The 16,124-nt window shown below is 41.3% G+C and overlaps 2 protein-coding genes across 2 annotated transcripts in view; both read right to left on the reverse strand.

Annotated features, from left to right (window-relative positions):
* pdlim5b (PDZ and LIM domain 5b) overlaps positions 1 to 651 on the reverse strand; it is a 54,270-nt gene extending 53,619 nt beyond the window's left edge. Inside the window, exon 1 of the mRNA XM_030769238.1 lies at positions 582 to 651. The gene's annotated coding sequence lies outside the window, so the exon portion shown is untranslated. The remainder of the gene's footprint in view (positions 1 to 581) is intronic.
* A 5,272-nt stretch (positions 652 to 5,923) lies between these two features.
* On the reverse strand, positions 5,924 to 15,711 carry opn4xa (opsin 4xa). The gene is made up of 10 exons (XM_030768052.1): positions 15,703 to 15,711; positions 15,403 to 15,584; positions 11,252 to 11,385; positions 10,878 to 11,081; positions 10,248 to 10,419; positions 9,506 to 9,667; positions 7,938 to 8,045; positions 7,598 to 7,772; positions 6,454 to 6,600; positions 5,924 to 6,343 (listed from the first exon to the last, which is right to left on the reverse strand). Exons 1-10 carry the CDS (start codon positions 15,709 to 15,711, stop codon positions 5,924 to 5,926), a joined length of 1,713 nt encoding a protein of 570 aa, XP_030623912.1.
* Positions 15,712 to 16,124: the final 413 nt, after the last annotated feature.

The following is a 16,124-nucleotide window of genomic DNA, read 5'->3' on the forward strand; positions in this document are numbered from 1 at the left end:
TTTGACGAGGAAAAAAATCCCTCGTGGCTCTTGTCGATGGATGGGAGATTTAAAACTTCGTAGCGTATCGGATCCACCAGACTTTCTTACCGAGCAGCGGGACAGTTACCTCGTGTCTCCGCTTGTCTTGTCACACCCTCTCACAGTTAAATGCATCTTTCAACTATCTACTTCCTGACCGAAAAAATCGATAAACCGAGTTCTTCTGTGTGCTGCGATCGTATATTTCCTCTATGTTGGCATGCTTAAAAAAAACAGAACAATTTCGAAATGTATACATTGAATATAGTCAATATCATATCATTTCTGAATCGGTAAACGCCGTTACGTTTAAACTACTGCCTGAAATCCTCATCCAGCGTCTAAAGCAGGCGGACGACAGGTATGCTGTTAAACGATGCGAGTTTAGGAAGAGCTACAGCACAGTTCTCTTCACATCCTTTAACTTTTCTCATTTTACATGTTCAAGAACTTTTTGACTGTCTCTACATAGCTACACCTGTAAATAAGCCCACTGTCTCCGCTATCCGCAATCTCTTATACGTTATTCGTAGGCTACTTTAAATTTACTTCAAACTTACCTCTCAACCGGAGAAGTCGTTCAGCCCGTGAGGTGTAAAAGCGTGGGACTGAAAGCTCTCTCGAGTGTAGAAAACTGAGCGACAATCTGACTTCCGCCTCTAACTCCAGTACTCTGACTAGCCGCCGGGAGGGGGGAAATCCCCATTTGTTGACTGAGGTTGAGCAAAGGTAAAGCTCTAAACGACTTGTCAAAACATAAGACTACGAAAGTGCCTCATAGTTCTTTATCACAGAACCTTCTTCAAGAAAAGAACTTGTTCTGAATATGAACAAAAAAGGCAATAACGGAAATACTCGACTGACGTTGCACATTATTTAGAGAAATCCTAAAATAAAGTTAAAGTCTTAGCTGATGTCAATATACAGTAGTAGGTTAATTTATTACAATACAACATTGGCCAGGAAGCCTGTAAACAGAGATAACCTTTTTTTCCCTAACTGTAAAAATATAGCGTAACATACAATAGGCCTTTTTATCTGATACTTCCAGACAGTTATCAACCATGATCAGTCTAGCAAGTCAGCAGAAAAGAAAATGTTCTCGTATATTCTGCATATTAAGAATGAAAGAGAAAGCAAATGTATGCACATTTTCTTTGTCACATGGCAGGGACTCAATAAACCTAGTGTTACTGCTTTATTACATAAATGAATGCCGAGAGACTGTTATAAACACCTGGATTGTGCTGTATATAGGGTCCCTAAAGACACACATACACACACACACCACCTTTCATTTTGCGCCAGATATTCATGTGATGTATCATTATACAAACTTGGGAACAGCTTTGTTATTACAAACTATTTTATATAAGGACCACCTGTGCGATGTGAGTTGCACAATAACAATGTAATTGTTCTGCGATGGCTTTCAGTGAGCGCAACTGAAGGCAGATTTGGTTTAAATAGACTGGACAACATGTTAATTGAATCGTTAATGTTTTAAAAAAATTAAAATTGCGTCACATGAATTTAAAACTTTCTAATGTGTTTTATTAAGAGTGAACCAGAGCATTCGATGTAGTCTTATTAAACAGATATAAAATATGAAGCTTGATGTCTGTTTAATAAGACTACATACGAGGCTCTGAGTGGTAGAGCATACTGTGGGGCATTACTACACTCTGCCAGAAAGGCTTTTGTCCACAGGTGCTCGAGACAGGAAGAGACACACAGCATGGAAGTGAGAGAGAGAGAGAGAGAGAGGAGCAGACAAAAGGGAAAGGCTTGGGTGACAGGAGAATTGGTTGAGTTCCAACTTCCGTCTCTTATTTACGCTGTTAGCTGTTTGGGGACCACCTTAAAAGACTGCAGTGAGTCTTTGGGTGGTCTGGAGCAGAGGAATAATGTAAAAGCACAGTTGGACTTACACATGTCAGCAGGTCAGTCCAAAAAAAAAAAAAAAAAAAAAATGTATATCTCCACGTGACACAGGACTCACTTCCTTGACTGAACAATTGCTCATAGTTGTTCAGTTCAGTAAAGGCTTTTGTCCCTCCGTGCAGACAAGTCTAAAGTCACACAAATGAATGAAGGTAAGCCTTACCAAATAGACAGATATAGATATAAATATAGATATAGAATATAAATATTGATATAGAAGTGTTTGTGTGTGTGTGTGTGTGAGAGAGAGAGAGAGAGAGATACTTTGTGTATGTGTTTAAATGATGTGTGTTTACATGATAAATGATGTGGTATTCCATTGCCCTCAGAAATGATATTTTAAATAACAGGGCTTACAAACACTGTATTGACATCAAACGACTCCACTGCACTTAAGGAAGTACTAGCGGTTCTTAGAAACCAGTGATGACATCTCAGAAATATGCTGGAGGAGTTTCAGCGATGCCATTCTTTAGTGATAGTGAGATGGCTTTTTTGGTCCCTAAAGCCTGATGTCATTCTTTCCTTTCAGTGCCTTACAGAAGAGCAGATGTGCATGTCACCGGACAGAGAGACAAAGAGAGAGAGAGAGAGAGAGAGAGAAGCACAAACATCTACAGATATAGCGAAAAACAGTGGTCAGCACTTGGGCAAAACAACTATTGTTTTTGGTCCTATCAAGTTGACAAATTGAATTTGTAACAGTTCGGTGGTTTGTTGTATTGTTCTGTAGAGCTCTGTGATTTGTATTTATTTATGTAAACGTCTGCCCAGTTTGCCTCTGACAGGCAGAGTTCCTCAATCGGTTCTGTTGACAGAGTGAAATGACTTTCCTCTGTCTTTTCCAGCGATATATGGTCTTTCGTGTGTGGGCTTTTACTCTTAGCGGTGGGGAACAAGAATTGGTCAGTCATATAGCGCCTCCAAGTGGTTATTTAAAATGATACGAAGGTTTATTTAACGCTGCTCAAATAAGGAAGATTACATGCGCAGAAGCACTTAACGTAAAAAAATATGCTTTGAAAGAGCTTCAGCGATGCAGACATCCCACTGATTTTCTTCCAGATAACGTGCGGTACCACGGGTGTCGCGGTAAGGGAGTGATAGGTTTCAGTCAAGTTTAAAAGGAACATTTTCCTAACTTCATTTGTGCACATCGAGCCATCTTTTTTCAAACATACGACACACTAGGTAAGACACATCTCCGAACAGTTTCTGTCAGAATGGCTTGGCTCGGTCAGAAAACACTAAAACAAATAGATAAATAATTACAGTGAGAAGCGTTGCAACGAAGTTTTGGTTGCTAATAGGCCCAGTTCAATACAGAGAGCCCTGTATGAATGCAATTTGGCCTTCAAAGAGGGTAATGACTTGAAGCTAAGTGCCGTGAGTAAGATGAGAAGTGTGCTAACGCTTAGTGACCGTGCGCACAGAAACTGGAAGAGTCAAGAGGTTACAGGTCTTATCCAATAGGATTAGATGAGTTGATTTCCAGGTCATTGCTTAACAAAGCCACTAATTAACCCCTCAGAAGAATCAAGCACTTCGCAAACGGAGAGTGGTCGGCAGTACACTAGCGTCAGTCGTGTTAAAGCCACAGTGGAGAGAGAAATTCTTGAAAAGGTAAATGTAAACACAGTGTGACATTTAATCAATGTTTCTCATCCGCTATCCAAGTTTATTGAGCATGTTTCAGGGAATAGGTAGATCTGTGAGACAGTATGGTTGACTTAACTGAGATATTGTTGCACCCCCGTGCCCTTTGATCGTGATGTCTGATAAACCAACATTTTCCATTTGGCATCGGAATCAACAGGATATGCCTGTGAAAGATCGCGTGTTATGATTCTATGGGTTTGACTTCGTAAATCGCATTATTGTTTTCAAGATGTCAAAGGATTCGATTATTGGAAGATACGAAATCACAGTTGCAGGGGGATTACCACACCTGTTCAGCACCAACACGTTTAAATTTATTAAGAATTTGATTGAACCATACATTTTTGTCTCGAAAGCAAAAAAACCCTTATATGTATATAACAGGGAATAAAATCTTCTCGAGATGTTTCCAAAAATGTCGCAGTGACTGTGTTTGATGCAGTTAATAAGTTCTGCAAGAAGTCAAGTTCTGCTTGATAAGACATTGCAAAATAATATGACTTTTGCTGTTGGATATCAGTAACGCACCCTAGACAGACATATCCACACCAACTAAAACTGATTGAAAGCAGACTGAGTTGGTTCTCTGGTCATAGGCTGTAGATGATTCGGTTCCGTGCATCTGCCTTTGACAGCGAAATGTTTTCAAGCATTCGAAAATTGACCAGGAATTGATTTGTGAACGTCAGGATTTTATAAAATGTCTTCCTGTAATACTGAAAGGCATGGCAGGGGCACCACTGATCTTTGTTAGTCATCCATAAAGTTATTTCAAATGATGAACAATTATATAACCATTTGACCTCTCGAGCCACTGTAATCCGTGAGCTAACAAATGCTCTGAACCACCAATCGAATTGCTCCCACCAATGAAAATTAATCCCAGATTCTCCGGTTTCAGTCTCATTTTGAAGCTGTTACTGTTTTGATTGTAATTCATTTGAATGGTTTACTTTAAGCGTAAACATTCGAATCGCATAGGCGGTTCCAAGTCGAACTCAGTGCTGCACATTTGTTTAATGACATATTTCACATGAAGTCCCCAAACTTCTTTTTCTTCAGCTGTTTTGGGCTTGTTTGTTTAATCAGAAATGGGACAAAGTAAAAGAATATTTCAAGCCATTAGTGATTAAGATTCAAAATAAATTTAATTTAGTGTCATTAAATAAAACTGCCATTGGCCAGAATTTTATAGACTCTTCCAGTATTCCAACATAACGTATCTCCATAGAGGTCTTATGTACAGCAGGTGCATGCTTTATAAATTCAAAATTAAAAATGAGGAAAGTTTTAAAGGATTATTTCCTGAAGCTGGACCTGTTCCCTCAGTATATTTGATCAGATTTTAATGTATGATCAATCAATAGAAGATCATGCTACTCTTGGTCTAAACATTGTCCACTACACACACTCTCTATTCTCTCCGCGTCATGAACCCCAGAGAAACGTTTTCACATACATAACAGGATTGTGGAACATACCGGAAGGAGTCAGGATTAGACGTACATAACACAGAGCATGTTTGTTATGAAAAGTCTCACATGGTAAAGACGTTAAATAAAATCTCACCCAGTCCATAGGAGCTTATAGCCTCGAGATGAGATTATTGCCGGCAGAAAAATAAATGTTGCGTAATGTTTACGTACAGTAGCCGTTGTGATCCTGGAACCCACCTCAGTAAAGTGTGATTTTTTTTTTTTTCAAGCCATTAAAATGAAAAATAAATGAAATGAAATCACACTCGTGTGGAATCACTTGACTGTTTTATCTCTCTCTCACACACAGGCTACACAGAAAACAGAATTGGGTTTCTGTGCTTTTGGTATTAAAAAAAAAAAGCATGATGGTTTAAAATATGTAGTAAAATTTGGTTTGAGTTACATTTTTGATTGGAGTTTGCAGTTTAGGTTTGGTGTGAATGCAGATTTGACTCCAGCACCATTTCTGACTTGTTACACGTGGTCTGTGTCACTCCAGTCTTCACAGAGTCACTCCTGTTACCTCTTTACACTGACTGTAGTTCTGTCTGGATTGATCCTGAATATAGTTCTGGCTTTCGTGGGAGAGGCATCATACATTTGTGAGAGAGAATTAACTGTTGTCAAATACAAACAACGCTCGTTGCATTCTGTGTTATATTAGTAGCTAATTATCTGCATATAGGAGTACACAGTTTGTTTCAACCAAATGCGTGATGTATAAACACAGGAAAGCGTCTCGGAGGGTCCCGTGTGCGTGGATGTTGTTGTAATCGGCCATTCATTTGTATGAACTCCCAGGCTCACATCAGGTTTAGTTCTTAGGAGAGAAATTTCTCCACTGACTCCAGAAGTTCAGTTGAGCAGTTCAAGCTCTTCAGGCCCAAAAGGAGGTTACCCTCACGGGTCTGGGCGTTTCTCTTCTCCTCTTTGTACGCGGTCTCCTCCCCGGCCAGACCGTTTTCTGACGTTGAGCTGATGATTATGTGCGGTACGTCTAAGTCCTCGTAGAAAGCCAGGCCCGTTCTTGGGGGGTCAGAACAGCTGTTGCCACGCATGTCTCTCTCAGCCGTTTCCCCCCCTTCTCCTGCTTCCTCCTCCTCCTCCTCCTCCTCCTGGTCCTGCCAACCCACTCCTGGGGTTTCCCTGGCCATAAGCAGGGGTACAGTGGCCATGTTGACAGATTCGGACACCAGGTCGTGGTCATATTGGCTCAGTGGGCCGCTCTCTGAGACGACTGTCTGTAACAGAGAAAGATTGTTCCAGAAAAAAAAAAGGGCAAATGGATCTGAGCCGGCGTCTCATTTTTTTTGAGCAAGGTCGTGGACGCTGGACGGAACACATACCTTACCTGCTCTTCACTCTGGCCTGACTTTGCCTTGCCTTGCTGCTGTTGGTGTCTGCGTTCTTTCTCTCTCAGGAGCAGGTTCTCAGGCTGGGATCCTCTGATGGACTGTGATTGCGAGTCCAGTGGATCCAGCTCCACATCACTCCAGACCTACAGCAAAAGCACACACACTCTCAGTTAGTGCTTTGGGTTTGGACACAAACACCACACATCCTAAATGTGTCGGTCTCAAACAAACTCTGACATCGTTCACGTGGCGACAGTCTCACCAGCGTGGGGTCACGGAAATGCTTTCACACTTGGTTTGACGTGATGTGTTTGGACTGAGTCAATGAAACATCAGCAAATTTTTTACTGTGTGGTCAATTCAAGATTAAACCATTCTCTAAACGGTATACAAAGGATAATGATTCATCAACATGTGCAGTAATTGCACATAATCAAATGTTGAATGAATTGGGCTCACTCTAAGGCTCCATGACTAGTTGCAGTTTAACGTGCATCTATAACACTGTATCTTGTGCCTGACAACACTACCATCGGTCTCTTTCGAAAATGATGTGTGACTGGTTAAATATAGTCCAATGTGTGATCTTCACGGCGAGAAGAGCGGCTCCATATGCTTCAGCTGTTGCCCTTGCTCTGCCAAAATGTGTTAACATGGCAAAGCACTAATGAATGGGGACAAGGTTTGGTGAAAATCTCAAGTCTTGTTTTTTGCCACGTGCTGTAATGTGGTCTGACATCACTCATGTAATCTGAGAGCGTGTGGCATCTACTGAGGCTTAAAGATTCAGTGTAATTCATATACAAACACGTCACATACATAAGAAGCATTGTAAACATTTTTCAACGTATTACTATACATAAATAGTTCTGAAGACTTAAGCAGATTTCAAGTCAGTAAGTACTAAGTGGTTCTTTAAAAAAAAAAAGAGAGAGAGAGAGAGAGAGAGAGAGAAAGGAAAAAAAACAGTCTTATGATCTTTGTTAAATGGATTTTCTCACAGTGACAGTGTGTGTTTCCTTTTTTTTCAATTAGGTTTTGACTTTAAAAAAAAAAATCTGACCAATAACAGGGAATATTAATATCCAAAGAAAACAACAAACTTCTGGGAAAAAAAAAGCTTTATCTCGGATGACTCACCGTGTCGCCCGTGGACATGGAGGAAACCCTGTGAAATTTGGTCTTGGAGCCGGATGACTGTCGGCTGAGCATGGATTCGCGGAAGGACGACTCACTGTTCGACACGGATATACAGTCCTTCCGCGGTGGCTGCGCTAAAAAATGCAGACAGCGCACCTTTTCCGCTAGAGTGTCCCTGTCCATTAAAATCAATGGAGAAACGTGGGACAGACAAAAGAAGCATATACATCAGTGTTTATCTTATCCTTTAGTACTGTGTAACTTAAAGGGATACTGATCAGCGTTGAGAGACTAACTGCATTGTTTAAAAAAAACAACAAAAAAAAAAAACGCTGCTCACCTATATTTGGAGTGAATGATGGCGTAAATGAAAGGGTTGTAAATGGCAGAAGCTTTGGCTATGACCGCGGGCACTGCTTTGGAATAGGGCGAAAGAATGTTGCTATATCTGGAACAGAGAACGAACAGAGAACAGTCAATCGCGGAAGCTTTACCTTTTTTTGAATAATATTAAAAACACGTGTGACTACATTTCCCCTTTGCGGGGTGATCTCATCGTCGAATGGCCGGCGTGTTAGGCCGGTACGTGCAGAGGGAAAGTCAGCGGCGGGTCAGAAATGTTTGACTGGTCTGTGAGAGGCAGCGCCTGCAGGGAGGTTCCCGCGGTGCCTGTTTACGCGCCACGGCAGTGACCCAGAGGTGTTTTTGGGGCTGAACGGAAAGGAATCACATGGTTGATTATCCCTCTCCCCTCTGTCAGACTGCACACCCATCACTTCACATCCACTCTCACGGAGGTGTAAGCCGCAAGCCGCCACGCTGCCACGCAACACTCCTCCAAAGAGCCTTTCTGAGTCTCTCTTTTCTCTCGGTTTTTCTTTCTCATGTTCCCTCTCTCTCTCTCTCTCTCTCTCTCTCTCTCTCTCTCTCTCTCGCTCTCTTTCTCAGTCTCCCTCCATCCTACCTCTCTATCTCTCTCCCTCTCCTTCTCTCTCTCTCTTTCTCACTCTACCTCCATCCTACCCTTCTATCTCTCTCTCTCTCCCTCTTTCTCTCTCTCTCTCTCTTTCCTTGCTCTCTTCACGGCAACCCCCTCTCCACCTCCTGTCGGACTACCACAAGTGTCTCTCACCTATTAGAGCATTTCTATAAAAGGATGCATCTTTTCCCCAGTACATTTAGTTCTGCAGTTTCCCCAGCTGTCAGTGAATCAGTTCAAACACAGAAGAATCATCTCACATGAGCAGACCTGATCTCAGCACCCTTCCACTTTCCTTGTTGGGCTGTCCATGGAAGACATTCACCGAATTATTATAAGGGGTAAATTAGTGTACATTCATCAGATCATCTTTTGAATAGATTGAATAGATACAGTTATCATATGTATTGTGCATAATGGTACTTTGTGTTTTCAGTTACACAAAGCTGTTTTATTCCTACCAGACTAAAGTTTTACACCCAAATCTGAGACTGATACATTGCGACTGAAATGTGTTCCAATCTCCATGGAAACATTCTGTTCTAAGAATGACATTTTCATCGAGAGCAACATACAAAGAGGCCTCTAGGTATCATTGTATGTCTCCTTATATCTCATCATTTCAGGTCATCTAACGAACAGAGCTGTGTTTTACTTCTTCAGGGTTTTCGGAGAAACGTAGGGAGAAGTCCGAAGGTGCAGAGCCCTTAGATTAGGCCAATGTTTGAGCAGTATGTGAAACAAGCAAAAAAACAAAACAAAAAACAAACGCGTTATCAGCTTCGCGCATGAATTCTGGTTCGTATGTAAAGCGTTAAGACCAACAAAGCCTTCACAATCAGTTCTGATCCATATTAGTACACCTTACTTGGTTAGGTTAAGCATATCTGTGATTTAGAGAAGAAAAAAATAAATAAAATAAAAGTTACCCAGCCCAGGCAATCAGAGTAACACAAGCGTAGGGTGACCAAGACAGCACAAACACTATAATAACCACAAAGGCAATCTTGGCCAGCTTCCACTCTGTCTTTATCGACTGCTGTTGAATCAAGGTGGTTTTTCTGACGTGACTCCCCAGCTTCTCCACATCTCTGTGGTCAGAAAGAAACAGAAGAACGGAAGGAAGACATCAAATGGCTCTATTTCTGTACATTTCCCACAACGCACTTGCGTTTTTTTTTCTTTTGATGTGAGATTTAAGTACAATTTTGTGTGTTTGCGCTTCCTGCCGTAGTTATGTATGGCATGCTATTTTAGCAGTAAAGAGCAGTTATTTAAACAAACGCAGCATTGTTTGCAGTTTCCATGCTCTCTGTAGTCGTGGAGACGCATATAAACAGGCATGATGGTTTAAAGGCTGGGAGATGTGATTTGCACCATTCTAACGACAGTACAGTATATTTAAGAATATAGAATTTCTGTGGTTTTTTCCCTGTCTCCCGTGATGGTCTATCTCTAAAGTTAATTGCAAAGACTATTTATTAATAAAAATGTAAAGGTTTATTATCTTCAACTTTAGTTGTGCCCTTGTGGATCGATATAATGGTATTATATATATATATTATTTGTATCATATATGTGTATATATATATATTATTAATGGTATTATATACATTACTGTATATTACATTTGGTCGTATTGTCATGCTACTTATATGAATGGTCACCTACCTGCTTGTACTGCGAATGGCCAGAAACATGAAGAAGTAGCAGTAGGAGATAATGCCCAGGGGAATGAAAAACACAAAGCAGCAAAGCATGAGGGTGTAGCTCTTGTTTGCAGGTGTAGAGGTGACGTAGTCCCACGTGCATGAGGTCATGAGGCCTTCTGGGATGTAGGAACCTGGGGTAACAAAGAGCAGACAGACAGAATTCGATGCCCAAGCAATCTTCATCACCTCGAAGACTTTCCAGACTTTCCGCCGTGAGAGACAATGTGTTAAGGCGAGTCGTTGCATCAGTAGGACATTGTGTGATACACCGGAAGGATTCTGAAACCCTCATTTTAAGGAAATGGATTTAGACTTAACGGAGTGGAATGAGTAGAACGACAGATTGGGAAGTGTTAAATTTACTCTTAGAATGTCAATACATTCCCACTCTGAGAGTTGATGAAGAACTGACCCTGTGCATACTGTTGCCCCCCCCCACCCCCCCAAAAAAAGAAAAGAAAAAATCTCATTCTGATGTAGACACGGCATATGGACATGGGATGATTCTTGACCCTTCTGTAGTAGTAGATGGTTGACATGAAAAACATGAAGTCTCGTGGAAGAGAGTTTCAGGGAAACAGACACTCACTCCATCCCAGTAAAGGAGCCAGACTCCAGGCCAGGGAGTAGAGCCAGACCAGCAGGATGATGAGGAGCGTCCGACGTTTGGATGACCACTGGATGGCCTGCAGGGGCTTGGTGATCACAATGTAGCGGTCGATGGATATGGCCAGGAGGTTGATCATGGAGGTGATTCCAAACAGTGCCCCACAAAAGGCATAGATTTTACAGCCTGGACAGCAGCAGAGTGCAAGAGACACCAGAGAAGCAGTCAGAGCGCGCACGCTTTCCAAAAAAAAAGCCAAGCCGTCAGCGGTTTCGGTTTTAAAAAAAAGAGGAGACGTGGACAGGTACGCTAATGAAGTTTAGAAGGGAGAGGTGGAAAGAAAGGACGAGTCTTACCCATTTCACCAAACACCCATTCCTTGTACAGACAGTTCACGAAGAAGATGGGCGACTGAGTGATGGCCATGAGAAAGTCGCTCACCGCCAGGTTCATGATGAAGTAGTTAGGAGGCGTCCGTAGCTTCTTGTTACTGAATCCCAAAACAAAAACAAACAAACAAACAAAAAAGAACATTCTAGATTTTACACTCCTGTTCGTATTACCAAACCATGTAAACTCCTCATAATGACATATGAACATTTGGATTGTGAACTTTGTTGGGAAAATTGACTGGACTGGACATTTCCTTCAACTGAATGTGTTCAAATCCCCTTCTAAACGTCACAGAAGGAAAATGAATGCCTTGAACAAAAAAGATTAGTGTTCTAAACAGAACTGGAATAAAACTTTGAAGAACTCTAACATATGATGTATAATAATGATTTTGACGTCATTGGCGCAACTGGGGAACAAATTCTCCCAAAGTCAACAACTGTGTACTTAACACCAGCAAATGGGGGAAAATTAACATTACGCAATGATCACTTGAGGCCCCCCCTAACACCCCCCCCCCCCAACACACACTTTACCCCTCACCCCCATTAAATCCCACACAAACAGCCCATACAATTTTCTCTAATTGAGGCCACGCCAGACGTCACCTGCTGACAAGCCCTTTGCCTGTAACTGCTGGACCCATTCATCAAGCATTAGCCCCCTCTGTGTTGTAGTCAGCAGCACACAGAACAGGACAGAGTCAGTGGTTTCAGAGAACTCCCCTGTCTTTTCTAAGAAAATACACCGCCAACAATCACAAACTGGAAGGGTGGGGGTAGTTATACACATTTGCTCAATGCACATGGGTCAAAGTTTATGTTTTATCCTAGAGGGAGAAAAAATCCCCTAATTTTGAAAAGTGTGCATTAATTCCTTTGTGACCAATAACAATATTTAAACACCGGAGCAGATAGGATGGATAATCTGAGAGTGCAACCCCTCACAGTAGCCGTCCCATACCACACAGACAATGCCACGGGGCGGCTCATCCACGGGGCGAAATCTGATTAAAATTTTTGTCTGGAAAAAAGTGCCGGAGTGATCTAATGATGTGCTGATCTGAGGGGCATTGATCTGGTGGCTAAACGGTAGCGGGGTTCACGGGAAACTGTTTTTTTTTTTTTATACCGGTGCACGAACACAGTCAACGGGGGAACCGTTGAGAAATTTCTATTTAGATACTCTGTCCTGTCAGTTCTCCCGATGCAGACCTTTTCTGGACTTGAGCCCCTGTCATTTTCCCCTCATTACTCAACCCTGCTAACGTCCAGCGTCGCGAACTGCAGGGACAGTGGGTTTGAGACGTGTGCAAATTGAGATTCAATCAGCACTCCCTCTCCTGCTTCGTCTCCGCTTTATAAAGGTCATGCAACACTTTTCGGCACTTCTTTGTCCATCCCGTCTCCTCTCTCACAGATGTTTTACGGAAAAAGTCAAGATTTTTGACAAATGTCAATTTAAGTCCATGGTAAAAAAGAAAAAAAAAGTTCTTAAAAATGTTGTTAAAAATGAGTACGATTCGGGGGGGGCGGGGGGGGGGGAGCCTTGAAGCTTGACAACAACAGCATCATTTGTTCCTGTAAGTGAGTTTTGAGATTTGACTGTGTTCTCTCTCATGTGCAGTTTCTCCCCCTGTATGTGACAGAGTCTGTGCTCAGTGAGGGGGATCTGATGAGGTTTTTTTCTTTTTTTCCACTCTGACAGTGAATTTCAAAAGGCTTTTGCGTGTTCTGCACCAATACTGTGCAGTCACCATCTCACAGCTCCATGTTCATCCGCTAAATTAGGGTCACTGCAGCTCTGTTCACTGACATTAAATGTATAACATGTTATATAATAATTACAGTCATCATATCCTGACGGGATACAGGCTACGCCAGCGGCAAAAACATAAGCCTCTCTGTTTTACCAGTTTTATCGGTCATTTGTGTCTTTGTTACTCATCTGTTTATGTATTGTTACTCTTTTATTCAACAATGAATATGATTGAATTCAATTTTTTTTTTCTTCCACCAAGAGACAAATTGATTATGCATATAAGCCAGCGTAGAAGCCTCTTCAGTCTCCATTTAGCAGTTCTAGAAATCTAGTGACACTGCTCTATGTCCGAACTAGGAACTGTAAATGTAAAACATCCTCTAAAAATACACATTCTGCAATCATACAGTGTCTAACACTCCAGTTTACTTTATCAAATATTTGATAACGGATGTCATTTAAAGTTATTGTGTACTATATGAGTGTAATCTCAGACTCTCAGAACTGTGCAAGCATGTGCCAGCTTTCTGGAAAATGTCCCCAAGTGTTCAAATGTCATATGGTCAACTCTCAAACGTCAGATGGTCAACTGGTTAAACATCAGTTCACAGCATCACTGCAGAGCAGGAGTGAGATCCAACTATAACTAGTGTGTGTGTGTGTGTGTGTGTATGCGCACGCATCTGACCGTCATATAAAAACAATTTACTTAGATGTTAAATCTAGTATTCCACTGCACCACTTACATACTCACTAAATGTTTCAAAACTAACTTACTCTGACATGTAATATTGGAGCACAATGTAATAAAAATACCTATGCTGAAATTAAGCCACGCTTCAATATGCAATTATTACATAAATCCACATTATTAGGGAGAACTAATATAACGTGCGTCTGTGCTTTGGATTACGACACACCTTAAGGCTGATTTCTGCCTCTCAAAAAGACGATTATGAAACAGCCTCACTCGTTCAAATATTTGAATACACATCCTCATTCAACTTTTTAGAACATTGCAAATGTCAGTGCAATGATGATCCTGTAATCTGCTGACATTGTAAGGACTTTCTTTGTTATAGTGAATTAGAAGACAGCATAACCACTGTTTGACCTTTTCAAATGGGAAGGAATCTGTCAGAAATCCCATCGTGTATTAAGGTCAATACTCATAGACAAGAACAATGACACTGAGTTCTCATCCATTACTTCATTTTTCCTTTTTTTTTTTTTTTTTGGATTCGGGACTCTCTGCTGCTAAAAGGCTACAAGAAGAAAGTTTTTTTTTGTCCTTGGAGATGTGATGTTTGATTGACGAGGGGCCGGGTTGAACTGTGGTTCTGTAACGCTGAAAAACAGGAACAAATGCAGAAAGCATGTCTGTGGATCCTGAGGGACTGGCCTTATCTCTCCGCTCTGTTCTAAAACCCAGACCCATTTAGGTCTTGACTCAGTCACGCTCCGTGACGCTCGCTAGCTTCCTCTATGCGTGACATCGTCCCTAAGGATCTCTACCTGTTGGAGAGAGAGAGAGATTCTTGGCTCGGCTAAGCCGCAAAAGGCGCTAACACCATTGTGCGTGCTTTTCTTAAATCTGAAAAGAGACTGCAGTGTGCATGCTGTCAGTGGAGGTTACCGACTTCACCCTGTCTCCCTCAGGGTAGCGTCAAAAATAAGTGTAACTGTCAGAACAAGGCTATGTCAAGGATGGTGATATCCAAGTGCACAACACCCTAAAAGTAGTTAAATCAAAAGGAACAAAAATACATCTGCCATCTTGCCACTAATCATAATTAACTAGAATGAATTAACTATAATTACCAAAAGGGGGAGAGATGTCCCTTAGGCAAGGGGGGAGTGAGTAATAGGAGCAAGATGATTAAAGAAGAAGAAGAAGGGAAAAAAAACATCTATTCAGTTAAAGTAATGTGACCGAACAATGATTATCTAGGCTGCAAATGTAGTTACTACAATAACAGCACCAGGGAAATGTTGTAAAAATGACCTAATGAAACCAATGGACTAATGTTACCAGATGCTTTTCAAGACAAGCAGTAAAGAAATCAGTAAAGGAAAATAAAGGAGGCAATATTTCATTCAACATTCAGTATTCTTGATACGATACTAAATATTAGTCAAAGTACACTGAGGTGATGTTAACATATTTTTTACAGAAATTTAAATATTAGACAAAGATCACAAGACAAGCCTTGAGTAGAGAACAGTGAATGAATTCAACCTGAAAAGACAACGCAAAAACTCTGAAGAGAACTTAAAGATGGAGCCAAAACTCCTTATGACCTTTTTTTCAACGGAAAACATGTAATTCCGGCAGTTTCTGCCCGTGGCCTACCTAAAAAAGGCGTATATAACCAGCACATTCCCAATGACTCCCACAGCTCCGATGACTACCACAAAGAAGGCCACAATGTAGTGGGCGTGATCAGGAACGTTCACCTTCCGGAAAAATCCGCGATCCAGATCCACGCTCTCCATACCTGTGACAGTGACATACGAAAGAACCACATTAGTGTTCTAAATCAGAGACAGGCTCCTTCATACTCTCCACGTCACATTTTTTCTCCTTCTCTCTCTCTCTCTCTCTCTCAGTGAACCAACCCCCACTCTTTTATGGTTATGTAAGAGTACAGACCACCAGCATCCTCGTCTCTTCAAATGATGGCTATGAACCAATGCCCATTGGCAAACACTTTATTCCTAAATTAACCCGTTGATATTGACTGCACAGATTATTAAGGAAAACGTATCTAAGTCAAAATTCCTGCTTGTTATTATTATTAATAAGGAGAATGGTCTTTGCACAGTTCTTGAGGAAAGCCAGTCTAGAGTGGAATGTCACACTGTGCACAGGAATATACGAACAAGCCTGGCAGTGACGATACCCAAATGCATTACATGTTTTATTTCATGTGGAAATGCACTTATTACCTGATGTGAAAGCTGTTACGTGTGGAACAGATATAAACCAGTTAAGAGTTCATTTGATTAGTTACACATGGTGACTCGGAGGGCATGCCCCATTTTGCTGATCCACTCTTTGCCAGTGTAACTATG

Source organism: Chanos chanos, chromosome 3 (genome assembly GCF_902362185.1).
Source record: "Chanos chanos chromosome 3, fChaCha1.1, whole genome shotgun sequence".
NCBI classification, from domain to species: domain Eukaryota; kingdom Metazoa; phylum Chordata; class Actinopteri; order Gonorynchiformes; family Chanidae; genus Chanos; species Chanos chanos.

What these genes read in the sequence shown, in the direction of transcription:
- opn4xa (XM_030768052.1), bottom strand. An exon ending in GTTATATACGCCTTTTTTAG is followed by an intron (nt 11,386 to 15,402) that starts GTAGGCCACGGG and finishes TTTGGGATTCAG; the next exon opens with TAACAAGAAGCTACGGACGC. An exon ending in GGCTCCTTTACTGGGATGGA is followed by an intron (nt 10,420 to 10,877) that starts GTGAGTGTCTGT and finishes TTGTTACCCCAG; the next exon opens with GTTCCTACATCCCAGAAGGC.